This window comes from Sciurus vulgaris (assembly GCF_902686455.1).
Source record: "Sciurus vulgaris genome assembly, chromosome: 4".
NCBI classification, from domain to species: Eukaryota; Metazoa; Chordata; class Mammalia; order Rodentia; family Sciuridae; genus Sciurus; species Sciurus vulgaris.
Genome location: NC_136464.1, coordinates 24,282,083 through 24,309,150, shown reverse-complemented (window position 1 = coordinate 24,309,150; position 27,068 = coordinate 24,282,083). Strand labels below are relative to the sequence as shown.

The 27,068-nt window shown below is 39.6% G+C and overlaps 1 protein-coding gene across 2 annotated transcripts in view; it reads left to right on the top strand.

Moving 5' to 3' along the window:
• SORCS3 (sortilin related VPS10 domain containing receptor 3) overlaps window positions 1-27,068 on the top strand; it is a 582,251-nt gene that overhangs the window by 510,450 nt on the left and 44,733 nt on the right. For both annotated transcript variants that reach the window (XM_079135987.1, XM_079135988.1), the window contains exons 15-16: window positions 17,882-17,999; window positions 18,996-19,129. In XM_079135987.1, the coding sequence (XP_078992113.1) occupies window positions 17,882-17,999; window positions 18,996-19,129 (252 nt within the window). The remainder of the gene's footprint in view (window positions 1-17,881; window positions 18,000-18,995; window positions 19,130-27,068) is intronic.

Sequence of the window (27,068 nt, the reverse complement as noted above, 5' to 3'; positions counted from 1 at the left end):
AACCTTGACAGGCACCATCTAGTCTAGCCTAATTCACAATGAAATGTGACTGTTCTTATTACTTAAAGCTGAGGATAATGCTGGATGATTGACAAGCTGGAGGGCCTATGACGGGTCTCAGGCTGTGACTCTCCAGTTGATGAGATGCCTGTGGCTGCAGAACTCTTGGGTCTCTTTGGTCCACTATTTCTTGAAATGTTGTTTGTCCCCAGAGTAGCTCTTTAAGTAGAGGGTTTTGTTGTTGTTGTTGTTTGTTTGTTTGTTTTGCCTCTCTCAGGTATAAAATCCAATGTAAAACCACTTTCGTGCATCCTCAAATCTATGTTTGCAATACTTTCCTAATATGTAATGGTTTCAATTGTTTGAGATTTAGCTGATCCTTTACAAGAGTCATGGAGAACCAGGCAGTTTCTCAGAGAAAAAAAAAGTATCCCAGAAGGGAGATGTACAGCTTTCCTTTAAAAAGCAGATAACTTCAAGGAGTGAGCAGAAAAATCCCTTAGGAGAGCTCAGTCTGAGCTGCAGAAATCCAGTGACAACTTTGTAGTCAGTTTGTGTCCTTTCATCCCCTTTGAGCCAGGCAGTTTCTCAAACTCGATTTCCTTGGAATCTCTCAACAACCCTGCAAACTAGATAGGATTATCACCATTGGGTGGAAGAGGATGCCGAGACTCAGAGAAATTAAATGTTCAACCTATATGTTCAGAGGAGGCAAAGTAAGAGTAAGAACTGTGAGCTAAAATTTAAGAAAAGGTTCTAGAATTCTCTAAGATTTATTCAATAAAGAACCGTGACAGCCATAAAGAAGAATAAAATTATGGCATTTGCAGGTAGATGAATGAAGTTGGAGAATATCATGCTAAGTGAAATAAGCCAATCCCATAAAACCAAAGGCCGAATGATTTTTCTGATAAGTGGATGATGATACATAACAGGTGTTGGGAGAGAGGCAAGAACAGAGGAAGGATGGATTGTATAGAAGAAAATGAGGGGCTGGGAGAGGGTGGGGGGAAGGAAAACGAATATAATGAGACAAACATCATTACCCTATGTACATGTATGATTATGCAAATTGTGTGACTCTACTTCATGTACAACCAGAGAAACAAAAGTTGTAGCCCATTTGTGTACAATGAATCATAATTTAAAAAAAAAGAACAATGAAAGAATGTAGGGAAAGAATGGCAGGTTGTTTGTTAATTTCCTGTGTATTGATAAGTGTCCTCTGGGTTGCATGAAAGCAAAATCACAGAGTCACAACAGACTCACCCCAGAATTGCTGTTCACCATCTGAGAAAATATGATAAAGACATGAAAGAAATAAGGAAGAATTAAATGGAAAGATGTGGGACAATTTGTAGCTGCCATTGGATATCAAAGAAGTGAATAAGGACAGAATAACTACAAGGGGTATCATGGTGATATAAAGCGTTGATTCCAGGTGGGTGGCAAGGTGTGAGAGAATGGATGGTGGGACTGTGCCTGACCTGTAGAGAAGACAGCGAGAGTGGGAAAGGCTAGGAATGCCTTTGGCAAATTGGACAGGGCAATTGTCTTACTGCTCCCTTTATAAATCCATTCTAATTGGCATAAATCTCTGATCCATTGTTCCACAAGCAGAACTAATAGTCAAAGTGAAGAGGCAAGATAACATTTTGTCTAGAAAATTATGCAAACCCCAAAGCTGCAGAGGTTTGAAAAAAAAAAAAAGTGAAGGTCTGCTTTCTGCTTAAGAGACTGTGACCACATGCTGAGCAGGGAACATCCTTTTAAGTTCAGCCTCAGCATAACTCAGAGGCCCAGCCTAAGCTTGAATGCATTGTTTATCCTCTAGTAACTGCATCTGATAAAGTCGTTGGAAATGAACCAGAGCTGCTTCCATTGATCTGTTTTTCAATTTTGTATTGTTTGCTGGAAGAGCCTGATTTTACTTTGCCCAAAGTAAGTCATTTGAGTAATCGGCAAATCCAGTGGAACTCTAAAGTCATCGCCTCCCAGGCTGATTACTGGATTCATAACTTTCAGCTTGTCACCAAGTTTGCCATGCACTTGGAGACCCACTCTCACATGCACCAAGGAGCTCAAAAGGAAAACACGTGCTATAGAGGACCTTTAGGATGATACTGGGTGTACCAGAAGGGCAAACAACCTGGAAGGAAAGGCTTATTTTGACCAACACATCACTTGGTAGGCTTAGGATTCAGGCAGTGCCATTGCTGAGATCTTGGGATTTGGTCATCCCCTCTCCAGGAAAGAACTTACCTGGATGCTCACCATCTATGTGACTTTAGCTGCCTTGCTTAAAGTCCCTCTGAGCTCCAGATTCCTCACCTGGGTACAAGGATAAAGTGAAACATTGAAGGGCATTAGAGAGGGTTTTACTCTCCCAGGCCCCATCATCAAGAAATCGGCCATCTGCAGGGAAGAATGTTGGCCCCCTTGAGCAGGAGTCAGCAAACTCGCTGTGAAAGCCCACACGGTGGGGACTGTGGGCTTTGCTGGTAACAGTTTCCACTGCGACCACTCAGCCATCCAAATCAAGGTGTGAAAGCCAAAGACAGTATGTAGACCCAGGATACCTCTGCATTCCAACACAACTTCAGTAGGATACAAATTCTATTTTTTTTTGTGTGTGTGTGTGGTTTTCACATCAGAAAACACAACTCTTCATTTTCTTTTTCCTCTCCACTTAAATTTAAAGACAGTTATTCTCTGTGAGCCATCTGAAACAGAGAGAATTTCAGACTTGGACCCTAGGTTGGACTTTGACCCCAAATAAGAGGGTATGCAGGGATTAATCCTTCACAGCTATGTTACAAATACTGTCTGGGTTTTGGACAGTTTCTACACTGTCCTAACCTATGAATGACTTCTCCAATGACACCTCCTTGTGAAGTATTGCAAAGACATTTTCCATGAAACGACTTAGACATTTCCTCATTTTAAAAAAGTTTTACTGAGGTATGAATGACATAAAAGTATTACACATATAAAAACATTTTGATGAGTTTGGAGATATGTATATGCACATGTACATCCACAACCATCACCACAGTGAAGGCACTACACATATCCATAATCTTCAAAAATTTTTTTTGCGTATGATTTTGGTTAGAACGTTTAGCGTGAGCTCTATCCTCTAAACACGTTCTAAATTGCACAATTCGGTATTGCTAACTACAAGCCTTGTGTTGTGTATGTTGTACCACATTGATTTCCGGAACTTATTCATCTTGCATAACTAAAATTTTATGCAAGATGAATTTTAGCTGAACAACTCCACATTTTTTCTTCCTCCAGTTCCTGACAGCTACCATTCTACTCTCTGCTTTATGAGTTTGGACTGTTTTAGATCCATAATGTACGTGGTATCATGAAGTGTCTGTCATTCTGTGATTCAATATTTTCACTTACCATAACGTCCCCTGAGTTCACCAGTATTGTCATAAATGGTGCATTTAGCATTTTTTTAAAAGTCTCTTCATTTCTTATCCAAATTCCACATCTAAATCTCACCTCTTTCAGGAAGTCCTCCATAGTTACTTCTTACTCATTTCCTTTCATTGTATTCCTTTCATGAGCCCTATGGTTTGACTCACAGATCTGTTTAATTTGGTGTGCACTTCTTCTCATGGATCAAAATTGCAGAATCAGAAATGCCTGGTACCATAAAAACTAAAGTCCAAAAATTTTCTGGAGCCACATGGCAACTCACTATAGACAGCAAGTTATTTTCTGCCTCACTCTTCACTTGATATACCCATGTGCTTTCCAGATTCTGCATTTCACTCCTTGTTCACTCCTGCCTCTGGTAAGTATTTTGAATTTTTCAATTCCCCAATTTAGATTTTATATCAATAATTCTATAACCATTTTATTTTCTTACAGTTTGACATTTAGAAATACAGAAAAGTACAAAAAATTCATCAGTACTTGTATATCCACTACCTGAAATTAATAAAATTTACATGCTATCATTTTGGATTCCAATTTTTAAATGAAATATATAGGGCATCTAAGGTAGAGTTGATTTTCTCATTATTGTCCATCTCAGACCTGTTCCCCTTACTCTTTCCACAGAAAGAGATGGAATAGGTATTAATTCTTTTAGTATCTAGTTATTCATATAAATACATGTGGTATTGCTTTCTGTTTGTGTGTTTTTATTTTGGTACTGAGGATTGAACCCAGAGGTGCTTTACCATTGCCCTATATCCCTGGTCTTTTTATTTTTTTTTTATTTTTAGACAGGGTCTTGCTAAGTTGTTTAGGGCCTCACTGAATTGCAGAGGATAGCCTCAAACTTGTGATCCTCTTGCCTCAGCCTCCTTAGTCACTGGGATTACAGGTGTGTTCCACACACCAGTGTTGGTTTGTGTGTTTTTAAAATGTATAATTTATTTACATACTATCATTCTTTTGCATGCTTCTTTAACTCAGTATCTAACTTGGGACAGAACCATTTGATCCAGGCATTCTTAATGCTATTTGGCATTCTGTCATCAAATGAACAAGCACTATGTATTTATCCATTCTCAGGAGATATCTAGGTTATTTCTAGTTTTACACTATTTCTACAGTTTTCTCTTATCTTTGAATGTGCCTCTAGCTAAATACATGGGAGTTCTATGATTTTCATGCTTGAAAGTGGAATTTTGGGGTCTTGGTGAATTAGCATTATTACTAACAAAGTACTGTTAATAAACAGCAATAATGCAGTAATAATTCTTGCACTGTTTTCTAATTGTTTTACGTATCAGGCATTTTTACAGTTAGGGTGTGAGGGCCCCTGTGGTCTTTAAGAGCCAGAATGTTCCCAACTGTGCCTTCTCATCCTCCGCAGCACTGCTCATGACTGTGCTTGTGAGTAATTGGTGCTCAGCAGATCCATGGTGTGAGCAATGCTCCTGGGTTGGACTGTAGGCTGTTTAAGAACAGGTGCTGGTTTTTACACTTTTTCTGACTCTTTTATTTCTTGGCTCAGGATTTAACACAATAAGAAGGAAGCTGTGATGACATCATAAGGGCATAGGGGAAGCACGGTGCCCCTTTCCTCTCCATCTCTTGTACGGTCTTTTAGTTTTTCTGCCTTTGCTCCTCTTGCAAATCTCACCTCGAAATCCATCTTCTCCCTCTTTTCTATCTTGGCGGTTCTCCTTCCTCACTCAATCCCCAGCTTGTCTTCTAGAGGTTGAGAGACCACATTTTCGGATTCACCATAATGAACTTTAAACTTTCAAACCCATTAAAAGGACTTCATTCGTTTCAATGAAAGAATCGATGTTGTTTAGCATGAAAATGATTTCTTTAAATTCATTTATTTTAAATTAGCTTTCTTTGGCCTCTTTAGCTCCACTGCTTTTCAATCTCTTTCTCCATCCTTCTTCACTCTCCTACTCTCCCTATGTTTATTTTCAAGCCTTTTGTAATCCCTGCTTCTTTCCACCTCCCACCATTTACCCTATCATGCAACTAATACCAGCTCCACTTGCAGGGTTCTTGCTGTTGATCCCCTGCCTATTTCTATTAAGATCTAGTTCGTGTCTTGCCTTTGCTCAATGCAATTTCCATTGTAACCACTGACCTCTTTTTCTGCTAATCCCATTACACCCTAATGGGAAGACAGTCAGTGGTATGGATGTCCACCAGTAGCCAGGGATGTGGCCTGAATTTCTAGAGACCAGCCACTGCTGTCCGCTGATGGCTGGCCTTACCAGAACATTGATCTTTCTGCTTTGATTCGAAATCTATTTTTAGCAGGTTCCTCCGTAGAAGCAGGGATCAGGGTGTGGGGTTGCCGGGGACTTCTTGAGGCAGAGGCAAGAGGAGACATGGGGTGCCAGACTTTTCAGAGGGAATCGAACTCTTGCAAGGGCATTAAATAGAGGACTTAGGAGTTGCTCTTACAAGAACTTTTATTATTTCTTTGTTTAACAGTGTGTACTGATAGCTAGCTACAAAGTAGGCATTGTTCTAAGAGTTCTAGAAGCTGGCTAGGGCATGAACAAAATAGTCAAGATTTCTATTGAGAGGAGGTTTGTATTCTAAAAGTCTTCTCCATCCCTTGTGGAGGAAAGATCAGTTTTGTAGGATGTTTATTTCAGCTCTAGTGTTTTTGGTATCTGTTCTTTAATTTGATTCTGAACATTCATAATGGTAGTGAATGTGAATGTGTATATGTGCATGTGAGAGAGAAAGTTGTAGCGATAGATATTTAGATATTGCCTAGAGTTCAGGGTATCTAAACCCCAAGGTTCTAACCCTGGCTATAGTTTCTGATTATTGCTTATCTCTTAGTATGAGAAAGAATAACACTATAATGAATGGAAGAGAATATCACAGACTATTAAAAACAGTACCTCCAGTACCTCATTTATAGATTTTTGTTGTTTTCAAATTATTTATAATGAGAATTCATTCCTTTTATAATGAGCAAAATGAAAATCATTTATCAAAATGCACACACAAAAAATTATCTTCCACAAGATGATTATTCTTACACAAGGGAGGGTCTGCATGTAAGTGTATGCCAGGGTTGTGTGGGTCACGCTCACTCCACCTTTGAGCTTGTGACCTAGCAGAAGAGAGTCTTGCTACCCACCATCCCAGCGGTAACTAATGCCCTGAGTAACTTAATACTCCCTCATTTCAGATAAACATACTACCGGAAGCTATGAAATATAAGAATGGGAAATGGACAAATCCTACTCACAAAATAAAAATTGAAGAAATTGATAGATAGTGACTTCTGATGAAGCAGTGCTCGAAATAATTTCTTCAAGGTCATTTGGTTAATTTATGCTGCATTTGTAAGTTATTGTGTATTTTAAAAATTAATGAAAGATTTAATTATAGCAGGGTTGCCTGTGACCTTTTGTGAAATGACTTCGTCATAAATCTGCAGGCATTTCAGATCTGTTTTCTAGGTTTCTAATAATTTGCTCTCAAATTAATGATATCCAGTCAGTGAAGAAGTCAAGGCTGGGTAAAAGAATTGAGTTGGGATTGTGGTTTCCTAGCAATGGCTAATTCTGGGTCCTGGATGAAGGTGGCAGAGAAGATGGTATGTGACTCACTCGAATGCACAGCAGGCTTAACTATTTACTTAGAGGAATGAGAAATAAATCCAGTGTGTCAATAGGGAGAAATTGCATGTAGTTAGACTAGGTCATTGCAGAGCAGTTGATTTAGGGCAAATATATCTACATGTGAATGTGGTGTGACACCTCGACTAATGGAAGAACTCCTGTTCCTTCCTGGAAACCACAGAGGTTCTCCTTTATTTATAAATCAGTTCTATGCCTACCCTCCAGCTTGCTGGCCACTTGCAAAGACCAAGTTCAACTCCATCACTCTTGTATCTCTGACCTTCCCTGACCTCAGAGGCTCAATGAGAACAGCTAAGCTATCTCTGGGGGAGCAGGCTCTTTCCACAGAGACCAGTGTACATCATGGTCTGTGCATTCTGAAGATTCACTCACTCCAGTAGGTTGAGGAGAAAGACTGGGCAGTGCAGAGGAATGTCCCGTCATATGCACCAAAGAAGATCCTGTTGTAGAAGAAACTGGTGGCCGAGAGCTGTAGTTCCAGGGTGGCAGGCTAGAGTTTGGAAAACTCAGGGGATCCTGTGGACACTGGAGTTGGAAAGTCTAGCAAGCAAAATCTGAAAAGGAGGTCTTAGCTGAAGTCCTCTCCAGTTTACTGAGACCACTGCTCTGCTCGGCATCCCTCAAGCAAGCAAGTATTCATGGGGCATATGGTACTCTGTGACTTGACCTGCAAGATGAACACGTTTCCCATGTAAACTGTCGGCGTGGCTGAAATGGCTGTGTCAGGAGACGTAGGTTCTAGTGCTTTGTGCTCTTGAGCACTGCACTCACTCTTTTATCTGGGCCTTGCTTTCCACAAGCATATGAAGGAATTGGGTCAGAGACTCATCCTTAAATACCCTTCCAACACCAAGACTTAATAGTCCTGTTTTTTTTCTCTTTCATGCCATAGGGATTCCCAACTATAGACCAAGCCACAAACACTGATCAGGGTCAAGTAAGTAATTCCCGACACCAGATGCTTTAGATCTTGAGACTAATCGTGTTATGGGGCGCAATTTAAGAATAGACCGATCACCACTGAGAAGTCCAAATTTGAGAGTCTTTATTAAGCCGGCCGCTGACTGTCTCACACAATGCCCCAAAAAATGGCTATTGGGAGAACAGTCTCGACCACAGGATTGTAGGGGTTCTTATACCAAAAATCACATTAATCATAAGTGTCTGTTGCTGTGATTTGAAATTACACGTTAACATCATGAGATCATCGACAGAGGGGGAAATGGGTCAAAATGACCCTTACCTAGGTACAAACTAAAGAATGGGTACTAACATCCACACAATCACTGTTCACACGGTACATTGTTTAGGAGCAATAGGAATCAAAAGAGAGCAATTCTTTACTACATAGGAGTTGCCATTGTATATTATTAAACATGTCACACCAAGTAACTTATGATGGGCACAGAGGCAGGGTGGTCCCATGGCAGAAGCTTATTTCCTACATAACATGGAGTCTCAGAGCAAAATGGAGTCTGTTTAGTCATTTCCCTTAGAGTCTGGCCTATAACATTCTCATGGAGCCAGATCTGATCTGTCAGCCCATCACAATAGGACATAACTGAAACATTCTGGTTATAACTTCTCCTCGGATTTCTTTATTCTTCTTTCAGTTTTATATATTTCATGTTGCTTTTATTAATTTTGTCCAAACAGGCTATATAGCTCTGGGGGCAAGAAAACCTCTCTGCCCCCACATCTGGACCTCAGTACCAAACAGTGTGGTCAAATGACAGCAAATGAATCGTGAAACACTCAGAAAGGAGGATGAGCCTGGCTGAAAGCACAGTGCGGCCAATATTGTTAAAACAGTGGCCACAGCTGCCTATACTTATCTCCTGACTCCATCACTTCCTTGCTGTTCACCTTGTTGGATGAGTCATTTAACTTCTTCAGTTTTCTCTTCTGTTAAATGGGAGCAATAAATGAAATGAAATAATGATAATAAATTAAATCTATGAAAAATGGTTAGCATGCTCTCAGGGTACAATACGTTCCCTCTGATTGGTATTATTAATTATTATTATTGTCTGTTAGCTTCTGAGTACCTCTTGTTGGCAAAGACGGGTAGCAGAAATCATCAGAATACAAAAATGTTCTCATTGGCCATACAATTCTCAGGCAGCCAACAAGATATATAAAGTAAATAATCATAATTAAGTACTGTCATGTACCAATACTAATAGTTTAAAAGTACAAAATTTTGATTTATACTAAATTTTAACAGTACATTTTAACCTCAGAACTGTGTTAAACACTGTCATTGTCTTCATTTTGAATGTGAGGAAACTGATATCTTAACACCTGTGAGGAATTCTCCCGAGGCCCAGGCCTGGGCTCACATCCTGGCCTGATGTGAACCCCTCTGTGCTTCCCTACTCCATTCTGCACCTCTGAGGTGATAACTATATCCTGTGGACCTGCAGCTTCCACGAGTTGCAAACTTCCAAGATTTTTTAATTTACCCAAGAGGATGGGACTTGGTACATCCTGTGAATTCTGATGCTTGTTGCACTTACGACCAGTCATATCCAAATATGATAAAATGCCGTAGAAATTCAGAAGAGTGATTTTTTCTTCCTTGGATGGAAATAAAGCAAGGAAGATTGAAGATAGTGGAGGACACAACAGAAAAAGTTAGTGTTTAAATTAAAATTAGAAGTAAAATTATTTAAGAAGACCAAGTAATTTCAAAACTTGTTTTGTAATTATATAATATGCAAACTTTCAAAAACACAAAGAAATGGAATATATGCAATCAGGAAAATATTTTAATAAAAATCACTTAGAAACCAATAGACCAAGTAGTCAAAAAGTTAGTATGATTTTGGTATGAGCAACATTATTAGAAAACTTCATTTAAAGAACCTGCATAGAACCCTTTATGTAACAGCTGAGAATGCATGTTCTTTCCATGCAAACATTTAATACTTTTTATTAAATCAACCATCCATTATGCCATATGTGAAGTCTAAACTACCTCAAAGGGCTGAAACCACTGAGACCATGTGCTTTCTATGCATTGCAATTAAATAAAACATTGTAAATAAAAGAACAATAAGGCAAGTAATATAAGCACATATGTTTGGAAACAAAACCATGGGTTATTTAGGAGTAGTTTAGTTTTTTAAAGAGGCAATCATAGTGGTCACTGTGAAATATTTCAATTGGAATGTTTTCCTCCTTCCCGTTTCTCCCCAGTCAAGTAGTGCCTATTATTTGAAGCTTGTGGAATGAGTAGGAGTTGGATAAGTCAAGGTGTGTGGAAAGTCATCCCAAATAGAGGAAAGGAAGAAATAGGAAATCATGCCTCTGTTAGTGGAACTCAATGGAACTTTGTTCCAGCATTAAATGGTGTGAGATGATACAACACACAAAGGGAAATGGAAGTCAAGGCAGGGAGCTCACATTCAAAGTTCTTGAAGTGATAGTCATGACTAGATCACATGACAGTTCAAGAGCAAGAGAAGATACCTTGGATGTCTTCAACACAGTGGTTAAAATTGCAGAAATGAATAAGACTGGTGACCGTTTTTATAGGGAGGTTCTAATTAGTTGGTGAAAGTGAGAAGTTTTGTCAAAGTGAAATAAAAGAATTGGGAGTGGATTGAGAAGTTAGGAGAGCAGACCCAGTGGTCTCTGCTAATGCAGAGATCTCTAGCCTGGGGATGGGCAATTCACTGGAGGCAACTACAGAAAGAAGAAAGTCTGGAAGGAGCTGACAGAGTCAGCTTTGGCCTTGCTTTGCTTCTGAAGATGGTCTTCAGGCAGATAACAGTGGGAGCAGGTGTCTGAAGAAGTTCAAGATGCAGGAGTCACTGAGGAAGGGAAAGAGGCTGTCCTAGTTACAAGTTGTGACAACCTGATCTTGTCTTACTTGAATTCAGTCAAAAGTTCCCTCAGATGTCCACCTAATCTAACTCCCAAATAATTGTTTGTTCTTCTTTTTTGATATTTATAGTAGCTTCCTGGAAATGACTCCTTGTCCTTTCCCTCCTTGAAGGATCATGGTCAACCATTCTCTTCCTGAAACTTCTTTCAGCTTTCATAGTGATCCATAAAAGCTAGTGTAACTAGAGTAGGAAAAAAAAAAAAAAAAAACCAAGTGACCATGCAGGGGAGAGTCAGGTGACCCAGAGCTTTGCTCCTAGAAAGAGGTAAACATCTTTACAGAGCCTACTTCTCTAATTACATTTAGGGTGGCATTGTTTCCACCTAAATTATAGCAATTATATACCCAGATCCCATTTGAAATCATTTAATTAATGAGTAGCTAACCCTCTCTGTGGATAGAATTCTAATGAAGTCTTTTATTTTTGTGAGGCACCTCCCTCCCTCCAATTAATCACTCTCTTCCCAGAAAGCCTTACTCAGGTCTGGATGGTGGATTAGAGGTGTGTTATTTAGCATCCAGGAAATCACATTTGTCTATGGAAATTCTGTGCTAGGATCCTAGCACAGACCAAGACGACGAGGGATGGAGTTGCTGCTTCCCCCCACCCTCTACCCTTCAAGATTGCTTTTAGCTTTTTAAATACCAAAGGGCTCCCTACTCAGTCACGTTCTTTAACCCCCCCAAAAGGCACAAAAAGCTATTACCCCAATTTTGGGAGAGGCGAATGCTTTTATTAGAGTAATTATATATATTCATCAACTCAGAACTATATTTACTGATTATCTGTTATATGAAAGACGTGCCCATGGAGAAAAAGATGATTGACTGTGATAGATAAATCCTTCGTGTGGAGGTTCACCAGGAGATAGTTCACTCATATCCCTGAAGGTAGACATGGGAAAATGAAAGAAAATAAACTTGGAAGTTGTCTTTCTAAAAGGGCCAGTTTCTGAATCTCATTTTTTTAGAATGTTTCACTGCTTATAAAGTACTTTTTATCAGAAAACTGAAGGCTTGAGGGAAATAATTTGTTCAAGGTCACTTAACTAATTTTGTGGCAGAGGAGGGCTAGGAAAAAGCAAATAATCTACTTCCCTGCCTAGTTCTCTTGCCCCTATGCCCAGACCACCTGCATGTTAAACAACAACACAAGAGCACAAGAAAACTATCTGTGACCAGGGCCATATGAGCTGTACAGACATTTAGCACTGGAGGAGTTTGAAAAAAAAACAAAAGAAAGATAGAGATGGCCTCATAGGTATGTAGAATCCAAGAAGATGAATCTGAAGTGAAGACAAAGACTCTCATGAAAAAAAATCCATGTGGCAAAGGAAAAGGAAAAAGAAAAACAGAAGTAATAAATTCTAATTGATTTTTTTCCTGAAAATCCATATAGTGAGAAATGACTTAGCAAATTCATTTATTTTGTTCCTGTGGTTAGGAGTAACTTCCTCTGAGAAACCAAAGTGTAGGCTACCTGTTTCCAGGCAGAAGTCATCTATGTTTATGAATGAGGTGTTCACCTTCTCCAAGGCTCACAAGGGAGTCTGTCTGTCTCTGTCTCCCTGTCTTTCACACACACCCACACTCACACACACACATGCACTAGAGCACTGGGGGTTAGGAAGTACTTTGAAAAGTGATTTTGAGCCAAATCTGTTGAAAGTCCTTGATGAGAAAGGGATTGGATGAGTCTGCAGGGATTCCAGCAATGACAATGACAAGAATGGCAATGAGCCTTTGTTGTCAGTAGGAATTTTAAAGATTTTCACATGCTACATTATCTCATGGGTGGGGTTTTGATTACATTAGTGATTATATTTCTTTGTGTTAAGAAAGAGGGTTAGGGATACATTTTTGAAGAAGGAGGACAAAATCGTTCACCTTGGCAATTGCAAGGAAGTGGGACCGTTGGCAACAGGGAACCTGCCACGCAAGAACTAGCTTCTTTTTGCCGAAAGATTGAGAAATTCCACCCTCTCAAATTCATTTGTTCCTTCCATAGGCTCACAGTGATTGATGAGCCATTTTTGGTCACACAACTACTGTGGGTAGGTACGACTCTTCTTTATAGGACAGAAAAAGTACAAGAAGTATATTTAAAGTATATTTGACTAACAAACACAACCAAAGATACAAGAAAATTAAGAAGTTCTGGATCAGTGGTCTAGAGCAATGGTACTCAACATGTGGTCCCGGGGCTAGTGACATCAGATTCACCTGGAACTTATGAGAAATGCAAATCATTAGGCACTTCCATATGTACAAATGAGATGCTCTCTGTGTGGGAAAATCTCTGTGTAATAAGCCCTCTAGAAGAACCTCTGATATCATGCCCTCTTGTGCTTCTGAAGAAAGAGAGGTCATGTGGCCAAAAAAAATCACAGATTTTCGACACCTTTGGCTCCTTCACCCTACCCATCTCTTGGGGGTCCATCTTCAATTGCTATACTAATTTAATTGATACACACTTTGTTCTCCTAAAAAATAATACAAGTATAAAGACCGTGTGGCCCCTACTTTGTTGGCAGTGGGATTCATGACTTCAGAAGAATATTTCCAGCTATTAAGAAACTTTTACCTGGGAACTTGATGTTTGTTTCTCATTATTATTTCTTAGAAAAAAGTCTGGGCTTTCCCTTTTCCCAGTTTATGACCAAGCAGACCATTTCCATGTTTGCACCCCAGTGAAGGACCTATTTCCTATTGATGGTCATCCTGATTTCTCTGTTGAATTCTCTTCCACAGATCATATTATGAATTTCAACATCTCTCCCATTGGTGTTTATGAAATGGGAAGAGAAATATTTGAATACAAATTAGTCCTTATTTTTATCTCCTGTTTGTTATATTTGCTGTTTGCCATTTCTTCAGCTTCCATAGCTCTAATCAGTTGAGCAGCAAAAGAATGTGATATTGAACAGAATTAGGAAAGCCACATTCATGCAGAAAAGAGAGCAAATGTTATTATTTGCTCACTAACTTAAATGTTATTATTTGCTCACTAATGCGTCACAAGAGGGAACCCACAATGAACTGTGATCTTCCCAGAATGAGACTGATTGGAAGCATGGGGAATGTGTTTATGTCTGAAAGTTGTTAAGGGGTTTACCCCACTGATCTTAGTTGGGGCCCATTGAGAAAAAGAACAAAGCTTATAATCCTAGAAGTGTTTAAGTGATTATAATTTTGTGTCTGGCATATGAAAATAACCTCATGGGAAAGCAGACTAGCATACTCCCAAGTGAAAATATTAGTGTTTATCAATTTACAGTTTTGGGGAAGACCTGGGAAACACAGTGTAAAGAAATCTGGGATAGAAGCCAAAGAAATGAGATGAAAGGAATACACCTGCCAAGATTGCAGAAGAGAAGAATCTACACTAGTCCACAAGTTCTGACTGAGCATATATTCCTGTATTCAATCCTGAAATGAGCACTCTGAGATCAGAAACAGACATCCCAAAGATTTGGGAAGACCAACATGGACATCTGTAGAGGTTTACTGTCAGCTGGGCTGTGTACCCAGATTGTCCTTATATCCAGTTCACTATTGGCCCTGAGAAACAGGAAGCCTGGCTGTAGAGTTCTGTTTCCTAACCCTAGAGCATCCCTTGCTCTGTGGACAACTTTGTGAGAAAGTTCACTCACATTTTGTAAAGTTTAACATTTGAGAGATCACTAGTATGTCAATTGATGACTCCTCTCTTCCCAGTACTTCCTGAGACATATTCAGGTTTACTAGTTCTCGAATCACTTCTTGGAAAGGGAGAATGAAGACTGCTCTTGGGTCGTATTGTCATTTGTGTTAGTTTCCTGTGGCTGCTGTAACAACCATACATTGGATGATTTTAAAGAATGGACATTAATTCTCTTACAGTTCTAGAGGCCATAATCTAAAATCAAAGGGTCAGCAGGACTGAGCTTCTTTTGGGTCTTTGTGTCGTTAGGGGAGAATTTATCCCTTTATTCTTCCTTCTTCCAATGGCTCCATGAACTAATCCACTGATTAGTCTACAGCTTTTATAATCTAAGCATTTTACCCTGAACATTCTTACATTGTCTATTACATGAGCTCTGGGATTGGGGATATCTCATATCCAATCCAGAACAAAGTCATCTTTAGAGTCATAACTTACTTATATCTGCAAAGACCCATTTTCCAAATGAGGTAATAGTCATAGTTCTAGGGAATGGGACAGGATCGTATCTTATTAGAAGCCCCTTTCAACCCAGGATACCATCTGAACCATTCTATTTCAATGTCCTAAACTTTGAGAACTGAGAATCCTCCTGAATAACCTGATAGAATATATGGAATTTACCCTTAGATAAATATGCATGTTCCAATGAATACACAGTTTTGTTTAAAATTTCAAGGGACTCAAAATCCACCACCACCACCAAAGCCCAAATGTGTACTATAGGTTGAAACACAATTTCTGAATGGTAACATCCCAAATGAACCACAGGTTTTCTTTTTTATCTGGATAATGTAAATAGCCCCTGATATTGCCTTATTTTGTTCTCGATAATGTGTACAATTTTGTTAGCTCATTTTCAGATCATCTTGAGTCTTTTCGTTCTCTCTCCCTGAAGTGTTCACTTGTATTGATCATGTTGCATGTAGAAACTTTTGAGCTGCTATAGCTGTTACTCAACCTCATCTGTACCACGCCTGTTTCTTTTATCCAATACTTAAGTCATTACCAGGAGGAGAAGTTGACATTTCTTGTGGTTGCATCACATCTTATTAAATTCAACCTATCTCTTCAGACTGTCAGGACCTTATTGGGTCCCAATTCTTCCAGCAAGCATATCGACTGTTTCTTCCAGCATTGTGTCACCAGAAAGTTTAGTATTCATTGATGACCATTATTTCCATGTCTTCAAATCATTAATAAAAATGATGAACAAGACAATAGACAATAGAACCTTGCAGCCAACTATTCATACCTCCCTCCTGGTTGATTTTAATACTTTAATTAGGTGTTGTTCAGCCACATAATTTTACTAGCACATGGCTCTTTATTTTGTTTTTTCTTTAAAATTGCTATGGCAGCCCTGTCAGCTGCCTTGCTGACATCCAAGTAAATTGTGTGCCTCATATTTCCTTCTTCTGTCTGCCTAGCCAACTTTTCATAGAAAGGCATGAGATTAATCCAACCTGATGTATTTTGTGATCCACAAAATTACTAAACTCTGGAGCAGGCAGAGGTGTTTAGTTTAGCATCAGTAACATCTGGCTACTCAGAGAGCTCCAAGCAGGGAAGACTCACAAGAGGAGGTGTCTTTTGAGTGTGGGAGGATTTTGATAGCCTGCATAGAGAAGGAAGGAGACATTTGTCAAGGTCCTCTCTCATTGTTTTGCTTTATCTTGATGAGCTTATCAATTGAACTCATCTCTCTTCAAACAAGTAGAAATTTATGATGAGGCAGCCGTTTTGTTATAGATTTTAAATGGAGTGATATTTGACCTCTGAATGAATTCAGAATGAAAAGATGGTAGAGGGCCTGGCATTGATGTGTGAGATCTGGAAACCACTGGATTTAGCAAGAATGCCAGAAAACTGATAACTGAGAGGAAGAGAGTCAAGTTCACTCTCCACAGTGTGTATACCGCATATGCGGAGTGTTCTGGGCTCAGGGCTCCTGCTGCCCAGTGCTGAACTGATGCTCATACAAACACTTTGCACTTTTACTAAAGGAGAGACCCCTCAGTTGATCCCTTGAAGTTCACTTAATCTTATTTGACATAAAATTTTTATTTTACTTGTATCTGATAACACATTCAAAGTTGTCTCCTGAGATGTATTTTAAGTCACATGATCTACAAAGACCATCCTCTGTCTTCCCTGTTGCACAATTGTTTGTCTATCCCAATCCCCCCGTAAGCCTCCTTCTCTTTCAGACTGCAGAAGGAACTGTCCCCTGAGAGACTTATTCTCTTGGTTCTCATCGTGTCGGTATCTGAACCAGGACAGAGGACATTCCAGGACTGGTAGTGGGGCTGTTTTCTGAAATGGGAGCCATCCAGATCCTGAAGGACTTCAGTTCCTCAGGACTTGTTCTAAGTTCCCGGCATGATTAGTCACCCTTTACATCACTGTGATAGATGTCTTGCTTTGTAATTGCAAGACATGCCACCCAAGTAGAGTATGGATGATCCGTCTTTTTTTTTTCCTTCTATTTTTCTAGAAACGATTGATCATTCATATTTATAGGGCTCTCAACTGCTGGGCTTTGAAAAGGTCAGTATTGATTATCTAAGTTGTGCTGATGGTGTGCTTCTTTACTATACATAAATATGAGTTCCTTTTATGAGACTGCTGTGATTTTTCAGAGGAGGAGAGGAGAATGGGCATTCATGTGAGTTAGGCAGTGGGAATTTCAACTACAACACATTTAGTCATGGTCACAGAATTTGCGCGCGCGCGCACACACACACACACACACACACACACACACACCACTTTAGAGATGATGAAACTGAGTTCCTGTCAGTTGACATGGGGAGATGAAACCCCAGTGCTTGCATTAAGGAGAAATGAGAAGGCTGTGGATCCAAATGGGAACAATGGTTTTACCTGGGTGGTGGGGTTTGGATTGCTGGACAAATTTTCCTCCTGGAAAGCACATATATTGCTTTTGCAATTAAGAAAAAAGTTTAATATTGAACTCACTGTGAATGCCATGCTGATTGGCTGGAGCTGTGAGGATGGTGGACTCCCTTGGTGGCCTTCCAGGAGTTCACTTTGGAAGGACGGGAAAACTCCAGGCTGCAGTCCAGTCCTCCCCCTGTCCTTAGTCCTGGTGCGTTGCTGACTGACAATGGGCCTTCTCTGCTTGTCTTTCCTGCCCCTCCCCCAAACACTTAGAGTCTTTGGCCACTTCAGCCTCCGCTCTGAATGGCAGTTAGTGAAAGTGGACTACAAGTCTATCTTCAGCCGACGCTGCACCAAGGAGGACTATCAGACCTGGCACCTGCTCAATCAGGTACAGCCCAAGGTGGGGGTACGCTGGCCTAGGAAGAGGGGCTACTGCAAGTTTGGTTTAGTTTTGAGTCTGGGATCTTCCTATCAGAGGAGGACAGTAGCAGGATATCTGAGGAGTGGGTGTGGGCTCAGGAGACACACCAGGCCTAACAGGGTGAAGATTTAGGGACCCTTTTGCCCCTGAGGTCCTACGTGCTCACTGAAATCACTGAGCTTCCTGGGGAGAGGAGATGATGATAACCTAGGCTTTTGGCTCCATCTGAAGAGAAGTGAGCATCAGATGTGTTTACTAAGAGGCCCTCCACTGGCTTGCTCATCTCCCCGGCCAGTGGGGAGCGTAAGAATCTGTCTCAGGCCAGACTGAAGTAAGGGCCCAGGGTGTCAGGAGGAGAATCACAGAGTGCAGTGTGGCTGGGTCAGTTGATGGCTGATATTCATTTCTGTGTAACACGGGCAGGCATCTGCCTCTTTAGAACCCTGGGGCCACGTAACTTGTAGCAATTTCTCCTCTTTTTGTCTCTAACTTAAGAATTAGGGATTGGGTACCACCATTTATAATATGGAGGGAATTTGGGGGTCAACTTCAACTTGATTGTGAAGATGACAGGAAATAGCATGCCACACGTGAGCTTCTTTTCCACCACACATTTTGCGGAGGCCATGGGGCCAGTGGCCTGGTGGTTCACGGGGATGCCTGGAGTCTTTGCCATCTCGGTAGACATGGAGAAGAAATGGGATGATGTGGCTATCACAGGATCGGTGGGTAGAGGGACGGAGTGGGCCAGCTTCCCACAGTGGTGCTTTTGTGTGGTGGTAGCAATTTATTCTTGAAATTGCTGGATAGTTATGGAGGATGGATTTGCTGCTGCACAGAATAGCATAGAAAGTAGAGTAACTAGAAGAAAAGGAAAAGACTAATGTCTCTGACTGAGAAACTGGCTTATTTCATCTCCTTTGTATTTTTCTCTCTCTCTTCACTACGGACTTTCTCTCTAAGGGAGAGCCTTGCGTCATGGGAGAAAGGAAAATATTCAAGAAACGCAAGCCAGGAGCTCAGTGTGCCCTGGGCCGAGACTACTCAGGGTCAGTGGTCTCAGAACCCTGTGTCTGTGCCGATTGGGACTTCGAGTGGTGAGTCCTTTGGCATTTTGTCACCAATTCTGACCAGATTTTTACCTGTCTGTGGGGTGAGGATGAAAATGGAGGTAGGGGAGGAAGGCATGTCCCAGATAGTATGTATGTCCACTGGCCAGGTTATTGGGCCATGTGGGAGCTCCACACCACTGGGAAGAAGACAGGTAAAGTCATTTTAACAGGGAAGGTCCCCGATCTGAGCAGCATCTCCAGGGATTCTCCTCATTTTCAGTGAGCATATGTATTGGACAGTCAGAGAGGTGTTAGGCTGGGCAGAGATGGAACTTAGAGAGCCTTAGATGGTTACCTGCAGACCTGTACCTTCAAACTGTGCCTCCATGTGAACTGTCTGCCATAATTTTATTTGCTTTTCATTTTCATTGATATGTAATATTTATATGTATCTATGGGGCACAGTGTGATAATGTGTTCATGTATGCAATCTATAATGATCAATTCAGGATAATTAACATTTCCATGTGCTCAAACAATGATCATTTCTTTGTGTTGGAAATCTTTGGACGCTTCTAGTTATTGTGAAATTTTTTAATAATTTATTTATTTGGATTCATTTTAAACAAATAGGGTAAAAACTTATTTCTCTGGTTGTACACGAAGTAGAGTCATACTATTTGTGTAATCATACATGTACATAGGGTAATGATGTTTGTCTCAATCTGTTATTTTTCCCTTCTCCCCACCTCTCCCACTCCTCTTTCCTCTATACAATCCAACCTTCCTCTATTCTTGCCTCCCTCCCACCCCCACTTATGTATCATCATCTGCTTATCAGAGAGATCATTTGGCCTTTGGTTTTTTGGGATTGGCTTATTTCACTTAGCATGATATTCTCCAAGTTCATCCATTTTCCTGCAAATGCCTTAATTTAATTCTTCTTTATGGCACAGTAATATTCCATTGTGTATATATATCACAGTTTCTTTATCCATTCATCAATGGAAGGGCATCTAGGTTGGTTCCACAATCTAGCTATTATGAATTGAGCAGCTATGAATATTGATGTGACTGCATCACTGTAGTATGCTGATTTTAAGTCCTTTAGGTATAGGCCAAGGAGTGGAATAACTGCGTCAAATGGTGGTTCCATTCCAAATTCTCTAAGGAATCTCCACTTTGCTTCCCAGAGTGGCTGCACTAATTTGCATCCTCACCAGCGTACCTTTTCCCCCACATCCTCGCCAACACCTATTGTTGCTTGTATTCTTGATAATCGCCAGTCTAATTGGGGTGAGATGAAATCTTAGGGTAGTTTTGGTTTGCATTTTTCTTATTAATAGAGATTTTGAACATTTTTTCATATCTGTTGATTGCTTGTACATCTTCTTCTGTGAAGTGTCTGCTCATTTCCTTAGTCCATTTGTTGATTGGGTTATTCATTATTTTGAAATATTGAATAAACTATTGTAGACTGTAATTCTCTAATGGCAATGACAAAGAACGACTTAAAACCTCACCTGTTGAGATTTTATTCTCACCTATAGCCCATGACTCGCAAATATTCAAACTCTTACCTCCAGACCTGCCTTAGCTCTCTTCTTGGATAGACATGTATATCTATCTATCTCTTCAGCATACATCTCTTGATTTATTAAGAGGGATGTCAAACTTGGTGCAGCCAAAGCAGAACTAGGGTTAGGGTTAGTGTGGAAAAAGTTCCTGGGCCAGTTTTTCCATATTTGATAGACCCTACAGCTATCCACTCAGGTTCTAGAGTCAAAATCTCCTATCCCTTCTCTTTAGATCAAGGCCATTGAGTTCTTGAAGTTCTACCTCCACAATGCCTGTGACTCAAAGCTCTTCTACCATTTCCAAAAGAATTGTTCCTTCCGAGAGTTATTCTCTCTCCTTCCACAATTGTCACCCTAAAAAAATCCATTCCCCAAATTATGCTTGATTAAATCCAAGTCAGTTCTCATAACTTCTATAATTAAAATGCTCCAATAGTTTCCCTTTCCCCTTAAAATATAATCCTGTCTTCTTGCCTACTCTGTTGTCAGTCATTTGGCTTCGGCTTACCTGTGTCTAAATTTCTTACTGTTCTTCCCTCTTTTCCTGCATTGTGGTCACACTACCATCTCCTTTAACTTAATGAATCCAGACTCATTCATAGAAGAAGGATCTAGAAGTATAAGAATTTCTCCCAAATTTCAGGATGACTGGCATCTTTGAATCTGTCATGTCTCCGCAAAATTATCGGCTTCTCAGAAATGTCTCCTGAGACCACCTCATCTCACTGGTGCCCTGGCATTCTCCAACATGTTGCTCTGTTTCATTGTCTCCTTATTATTAATCACCCCGTGAAATGATCCTGTTTTGGAATATCTGATTCTCCTCCAGCTTTCCCCAGTAGAATGTGCATGCTATGCGTGCAGGAACCTTCGACATTCCTTGTTGCGGAATTCCCAGTGTCTAGCACACACTAAGCATTCGGTGACAAGTTGTAGCATGATTCCGGATGTTCTTTTCAGAAGGGTCAAGAACCTCTCCATTGCTGGGAATGTGTGGGTATGCCTCTGATCCCAGCTGGATGAAATCTTCCTTTGTGTTCCAGTCAAAAGCTAGTGTTTTATTTGATTGTGGCTCACCCCAGGTTAAAAGACAAAGCTAAGGGCTCAAGTGTGAGCCTCTGAACATGGAAGGGGCTGGGCAATGACACAGTTGATTAGGACTTTCTGAATAACAGAGGTTAGTCCAGAGAAATGGCTGGTGTAGAGGAGAGAACAAGGGATTTAACCGTGAATCCCTGGGTACAGAGCAGCTGCCCCTGACCAATAGCTGTCCTCCTTCCATCCTCATTTTATCCAGCTAGCTGTGATTTGTGCAGAAAGCTTGTTCTGTTTCCCACTTTCCTCTAGGAATAGAACTGACAACTGCAAGCCAAGTGGGTGACTGACTTCTCCCTAACTGCTCTCCATCCTGAACTCATTCTTTAGAAAGCTTGACTTCAGTGAGATTTATCAAAAGGAATGTAGTAAACGGAATTTAAACTTCAGTAGCAGGGTCCCTTCGGTAGCAATTTTGACCATTTGGGAACAAAGACTGTTTTCACAGTTGGAATAAATAATTTGAATAATTAACCACAATCAATTAAAATAGTCAAAGCCACGTATACTGTAGTTCAATCAGAATTATGGCTTGTGACAGATTGATGTCAACATAAATACTCAGCATACGAATTTCAGGCAACTTTTATCTTGCTACAAACTGCCTCCTCTGAAGCACCCTGTCTCTGCCTTAGCATATAAATATGTGTGTTTTATATTTATATCCTGTGTCTTTCCAGACACACAAGACCCTCACCCATTGTTGGGAGGCCACACAAGTGAAGAGGAACAAGAACTCTAACATATTTCCCTTAGTAACTCCATTAATATTTATTGGTGTAGATAAAAATCCCAGTGCTAATATTCACAATTTTTTATCTTGGGATTTTTTTTCTTAATCCCCTGTGTCTTCATCTCCTAGGTTGCAAAATAAAAATACATTATATGTGTCCCATTGGGTCATAGAAAGAAAGAAATGAATGACTGAATGAATGAAGACGTGTCATGAATATAGATAAGGCATTCAACCAAGTGGTGTCCAACATAGAATACAACACATGGTTGCTGTTGATGCTATTGCTGCTGCTTTGAATCCAGGGCCCCAGGGTTAAGTAGTCCCTGTTGTATTCTTAGCAACTAATCCAGAGTGTATACATCCAAATCAACAGTCTTCAAAGTAGTACTTTGGGATGTTATCCATTTATTTTAATGCTGCTGGCATTGCTTGATATGTTTCTGAACCATTCTTTAGGAACTACTCTCACCATCTGTCTCTAAATAAAATAGGGTGGGTGGGAGGGTAGCCCTTGCAAGGCATCCTATGGTTCTCCCCTTTGCATAGAAATACTACCTGCATCCAAGGCCCTGTAATGTCAGAATCTTCACTGTTGCCTTTTAATGAGAAGAGATTAAGCATCTTGACCATAAGTTATTTGACCAAGCTTACACAGCTGGGATTCAAATGCAGAACTAGCTAAATTCTTCATTCTCACCTCTATACCATCCATTTCTCCAGAAATCAATCAAGATTTATTCCATCATGTTTACTTTATGTTTCAGAAGAAACATCATCTCCATGTTAAACTACTTTGATATTAAAATTCATCTCCAAGAAACTTAGGCTTACCACTGTGGATGAAATTTCATATGGAATGTTTCATTAATCCTAAAACAATTTCAAATTAAGTCGTTTTGACCTTCAGTGATAGAATTTTAAGAGGTGTATGGTCTCTAATAATCCTCTATAGATTATCTTTATTTGTTGCTAAATGGATGGAACTGGAGAACATTTTGCTAAGTAAAATAAGCCAGACTCTTCTTTATGTTTTTATTACTGTGTTATATATAATATTGGGGTTCATTCTGACATAATCATAAAAGCATGGAATATAATTTGCCCCTCTTCAGTCCCCCAAATTTCCCCTATCCCTTCCCACTTTCTCATCCCTGTTCCTCTTCCTCTTCTTCATCGGTTGTCCTTTGTCCTTCAATTTATTTAGTCTTTTTTTAAAATTAGTGCTTTGTTGATATATATAAATGTGAAGTTCACTCTGGTATTTTCTTGTATGTACATAGGATAATTTGGTCAATTTCATTCTACCTATTTTCCTGTCTCTTGTCCCTCCCCCTCAACCACCTTCCTCTCCACTGATCTCCCTTCTATTTTCAGGGTATTCCGCCCTCTTTTATTCCCTTATTTTGCTCTAGTTTCTGCATATGAGAAAACAACCCTTGACTTCCTGAGTCTGGCTTATTTTACTTAGCAAAATGTTCTCCAGTTCCATCCATTTAGCAACAAATGCCATAATTTCATTCTTCTTTTGTTTTTTTTTTTATTTTTTAATTTTATTTATTTTTTAAAATTTTTTACAGACTACATTTTGATTCATTGTACAAAAATGGGGTACATCATTTCATTTCCATGGTTGTACACGATGTAGATTCATACAATTCATGTAATCATACATGTACATAGGGTAATGATATGTCTCATTCCATCATTTTTCATACCCCCCCTCATTTCCCTCTACATAATCCAAAGTTCCTCCATTCTTCTCTAACTCCCTATATCCCCCGCCCCCATTTTTTATCATTCTCCACTTAACAGGGAAAAAATTTGGCCTTTGGTTTTTTGGGGATTGGCTTATTTCACTTAGCATAATATTCTCCAATTCCATCCATTTACCTGAAAATGCCATAATTTTATTTTTCTTTATGGCTGAATAATATTTCATTGTGTATATATTCCAGAGTTTCTTTATCTATTCATATGTTGAAGGGCATCTAGGTTGGTTCCACAATCTAGCTCTTGTGAACTGAACTGCTATAAACATTGATGTGGCTCTGTTACTGTATTATGCTGATTTTAAGTACTTAGGGTATAAACCGAGGAGTGGGATAACTGGATCAAAAGGTGGGTCCATTCCAAGTTTTCTTAGGATTCTCCACACTGCTTTCCAGAGTGGCTGCACCAATTTGCCTTTTTCCCCACATCCACACCAACATCTATTATTGTTTGTGTTCTTGATAACAGCCATTCTAATTGGAGTAAGATGAAATCTTAGAGTTGTTTTAATTTGCATTTCTCTAATTACTAGAGATGTTGAACACTTTTTCATATGTTTATTAATTGCTTGTATGTCTTTTTCTGTAAAGTGTCCAGTTCCTTGGCCCATTTATTGATTGGGTTCTTTGTATTTTTTGTGCAATAGTAACAAAAACAGCATGGTATTGGCACCAAAATAGACAGGCAGACCAATGGCACAGAATAAAAGACACCGAGACAAAACCACATAAATACAGTCACCTCATACTAGACAAAGGAGCCAATAACATACAATGGAGAAAAGATAGCCTGTTTAACAAATGGTGGTGGCAAAACTGGAAATCCATGTGCAGTAAAATGAAACTAAACCTCTATATCTCACTCTGCACAAAACTCAACTTAAAATGGATCAAGGACTTAGGAATTAGACCAGAGACCCTATACCTAATAGAAGACAAAGTACTCCTGAATCTTCATCATGTTGGCTTAGGATCAGACTTCCTCAACAAGACTTCCGAAGCACAAGAAATCAAAGGAAGGATCAATAAATGGGATGGAGTCAAACTTAAAACCTTTTTTTTTTCAACAAAGGATACAATCAAGAATGTGAAGAGAGAGCCTACAGAGTGAGAGAAAATCTTTTCCACATGCAATTTATTCTTCTTTATTACTGAGTAAAACTCCATTTGTGTGTGTGTGTGTGTGTGTGTGTGTGTGTGTGTGTGTGTGCACATTTTCTTTATCCATTCATCTGTTGATGGGCATGTAGGTTGGTTCCATAACTTGGCTATTGTAAATTTCATTGCTATCAACATTGAAGTGCTTGTATCACATTGGTTTTAGTTTTTTAGGATAAATATCAAGGAGTAGGAAAGCTGGGTCATATGGTGATCGGTTCCTAGTCATTTTAGGAATCTCCATACTGCTTTCCAAAGTGTTTGTATTAATTTGCAGTCCTGCCAATGATGTATGAGCATGCCTTTTGCCATACATACTTGACAACATTTTTTATTATTTGGGTTCTTTATGATTACCATTCTGACCAGAGTGATATGAAATCTCAATGTAGTTGTTATTTGCATTTCCTGGTTACTAGGGATATTGAACATTTTTTTCAATTTTTGTTGGCCATTTTTTTTGGGGGGGGGGGGGAGTGTGTATTTAAATTATTGTTATTTGCTGATGACATGACTTTATATCTAGAAGACCCCAAAACTTTACCAGAACACTTCTGGAACTAATAAACAACTTTAGCAAAGGAGCAGGATACAAGATCAATATACAAAAATCACTTTGCTATACTCCAATAACGAATGTGCTGAGAAAGAAATCAGGCAGGCCATCCCATTCATAATAACCTCAAAAAAGAAAAAAAAATACCTAGGAATAAATCTAATCAAAGAGGTGAAAAACCTCTACTAATGAAAACTATAGACCACTGAAGAAAGAAATTAAATATTTCAGAAGATGAGAAGACATCTCATGTTCTTGGATAGGTGGAATCAATACATCCAAATGGCCATATACCAAAAGCATTTCACAGATTCAATGCAATCCCCATCAAAATACCAGTGACATTCTTCACAGAACCAGAAGAAAACAGGGCTGAAATTCATTTTCATTTGGAAGAATGTGGCCCAGAATTGTCTTGGACATTCTATATATATAAGGTATACTTACATGTCTGTAGTCAATCATTCCTCATATTAAAAAAGAAGGTAGAAGAAGAATATGATTCTCAGTCAGTGTAAGTAAGCAGCTGAGGCTTCTGGTTTTTAATGATCATAATCAGAGAAAAATAACAAAATATAATATGACCCAAAAGTATGGGTTTTTTTTTACCTTTTCTCTATGTGAGAGAAGAAGTTTTTGTTTTTAATTTCTGAAATCCTGGGTTATTTACTGTGGTTTGGGGAAACACTGGGACTGAATGTTTGAAATTATCTTCTTTGCTTTTAAGTCAGTTTCAATTAGCAGAGCTCAGGTTTTAAAACATAGTCTTATCATCAAATATAGCTTGCCTCCTTGTGTTTGAGGTAGTGCTAGAGACCAGAGCATGGCAACGGGTTTCATAGCTCTGTCTCCTTCTCAATGGTCCCTGCTACCAGGAAGTGTGACTAGCTAAGGAATGTGAAGTGCCCAGCTTGGTTAGCAGAAGCCATTATCATGCACTTTCCATTTAGTTGTTTCCCTAAGTCAAATCAGGACATGTGCCCTGGATTGGTCCAGGCACAGTGTAAGTCCCAGAGACAGCAGGAAGAGGATGCAGCCTAGTTTAGTCAGTTTGGAGAGTTGGAGGCTGGGGAGGGTGGGTTAATCATCTTCA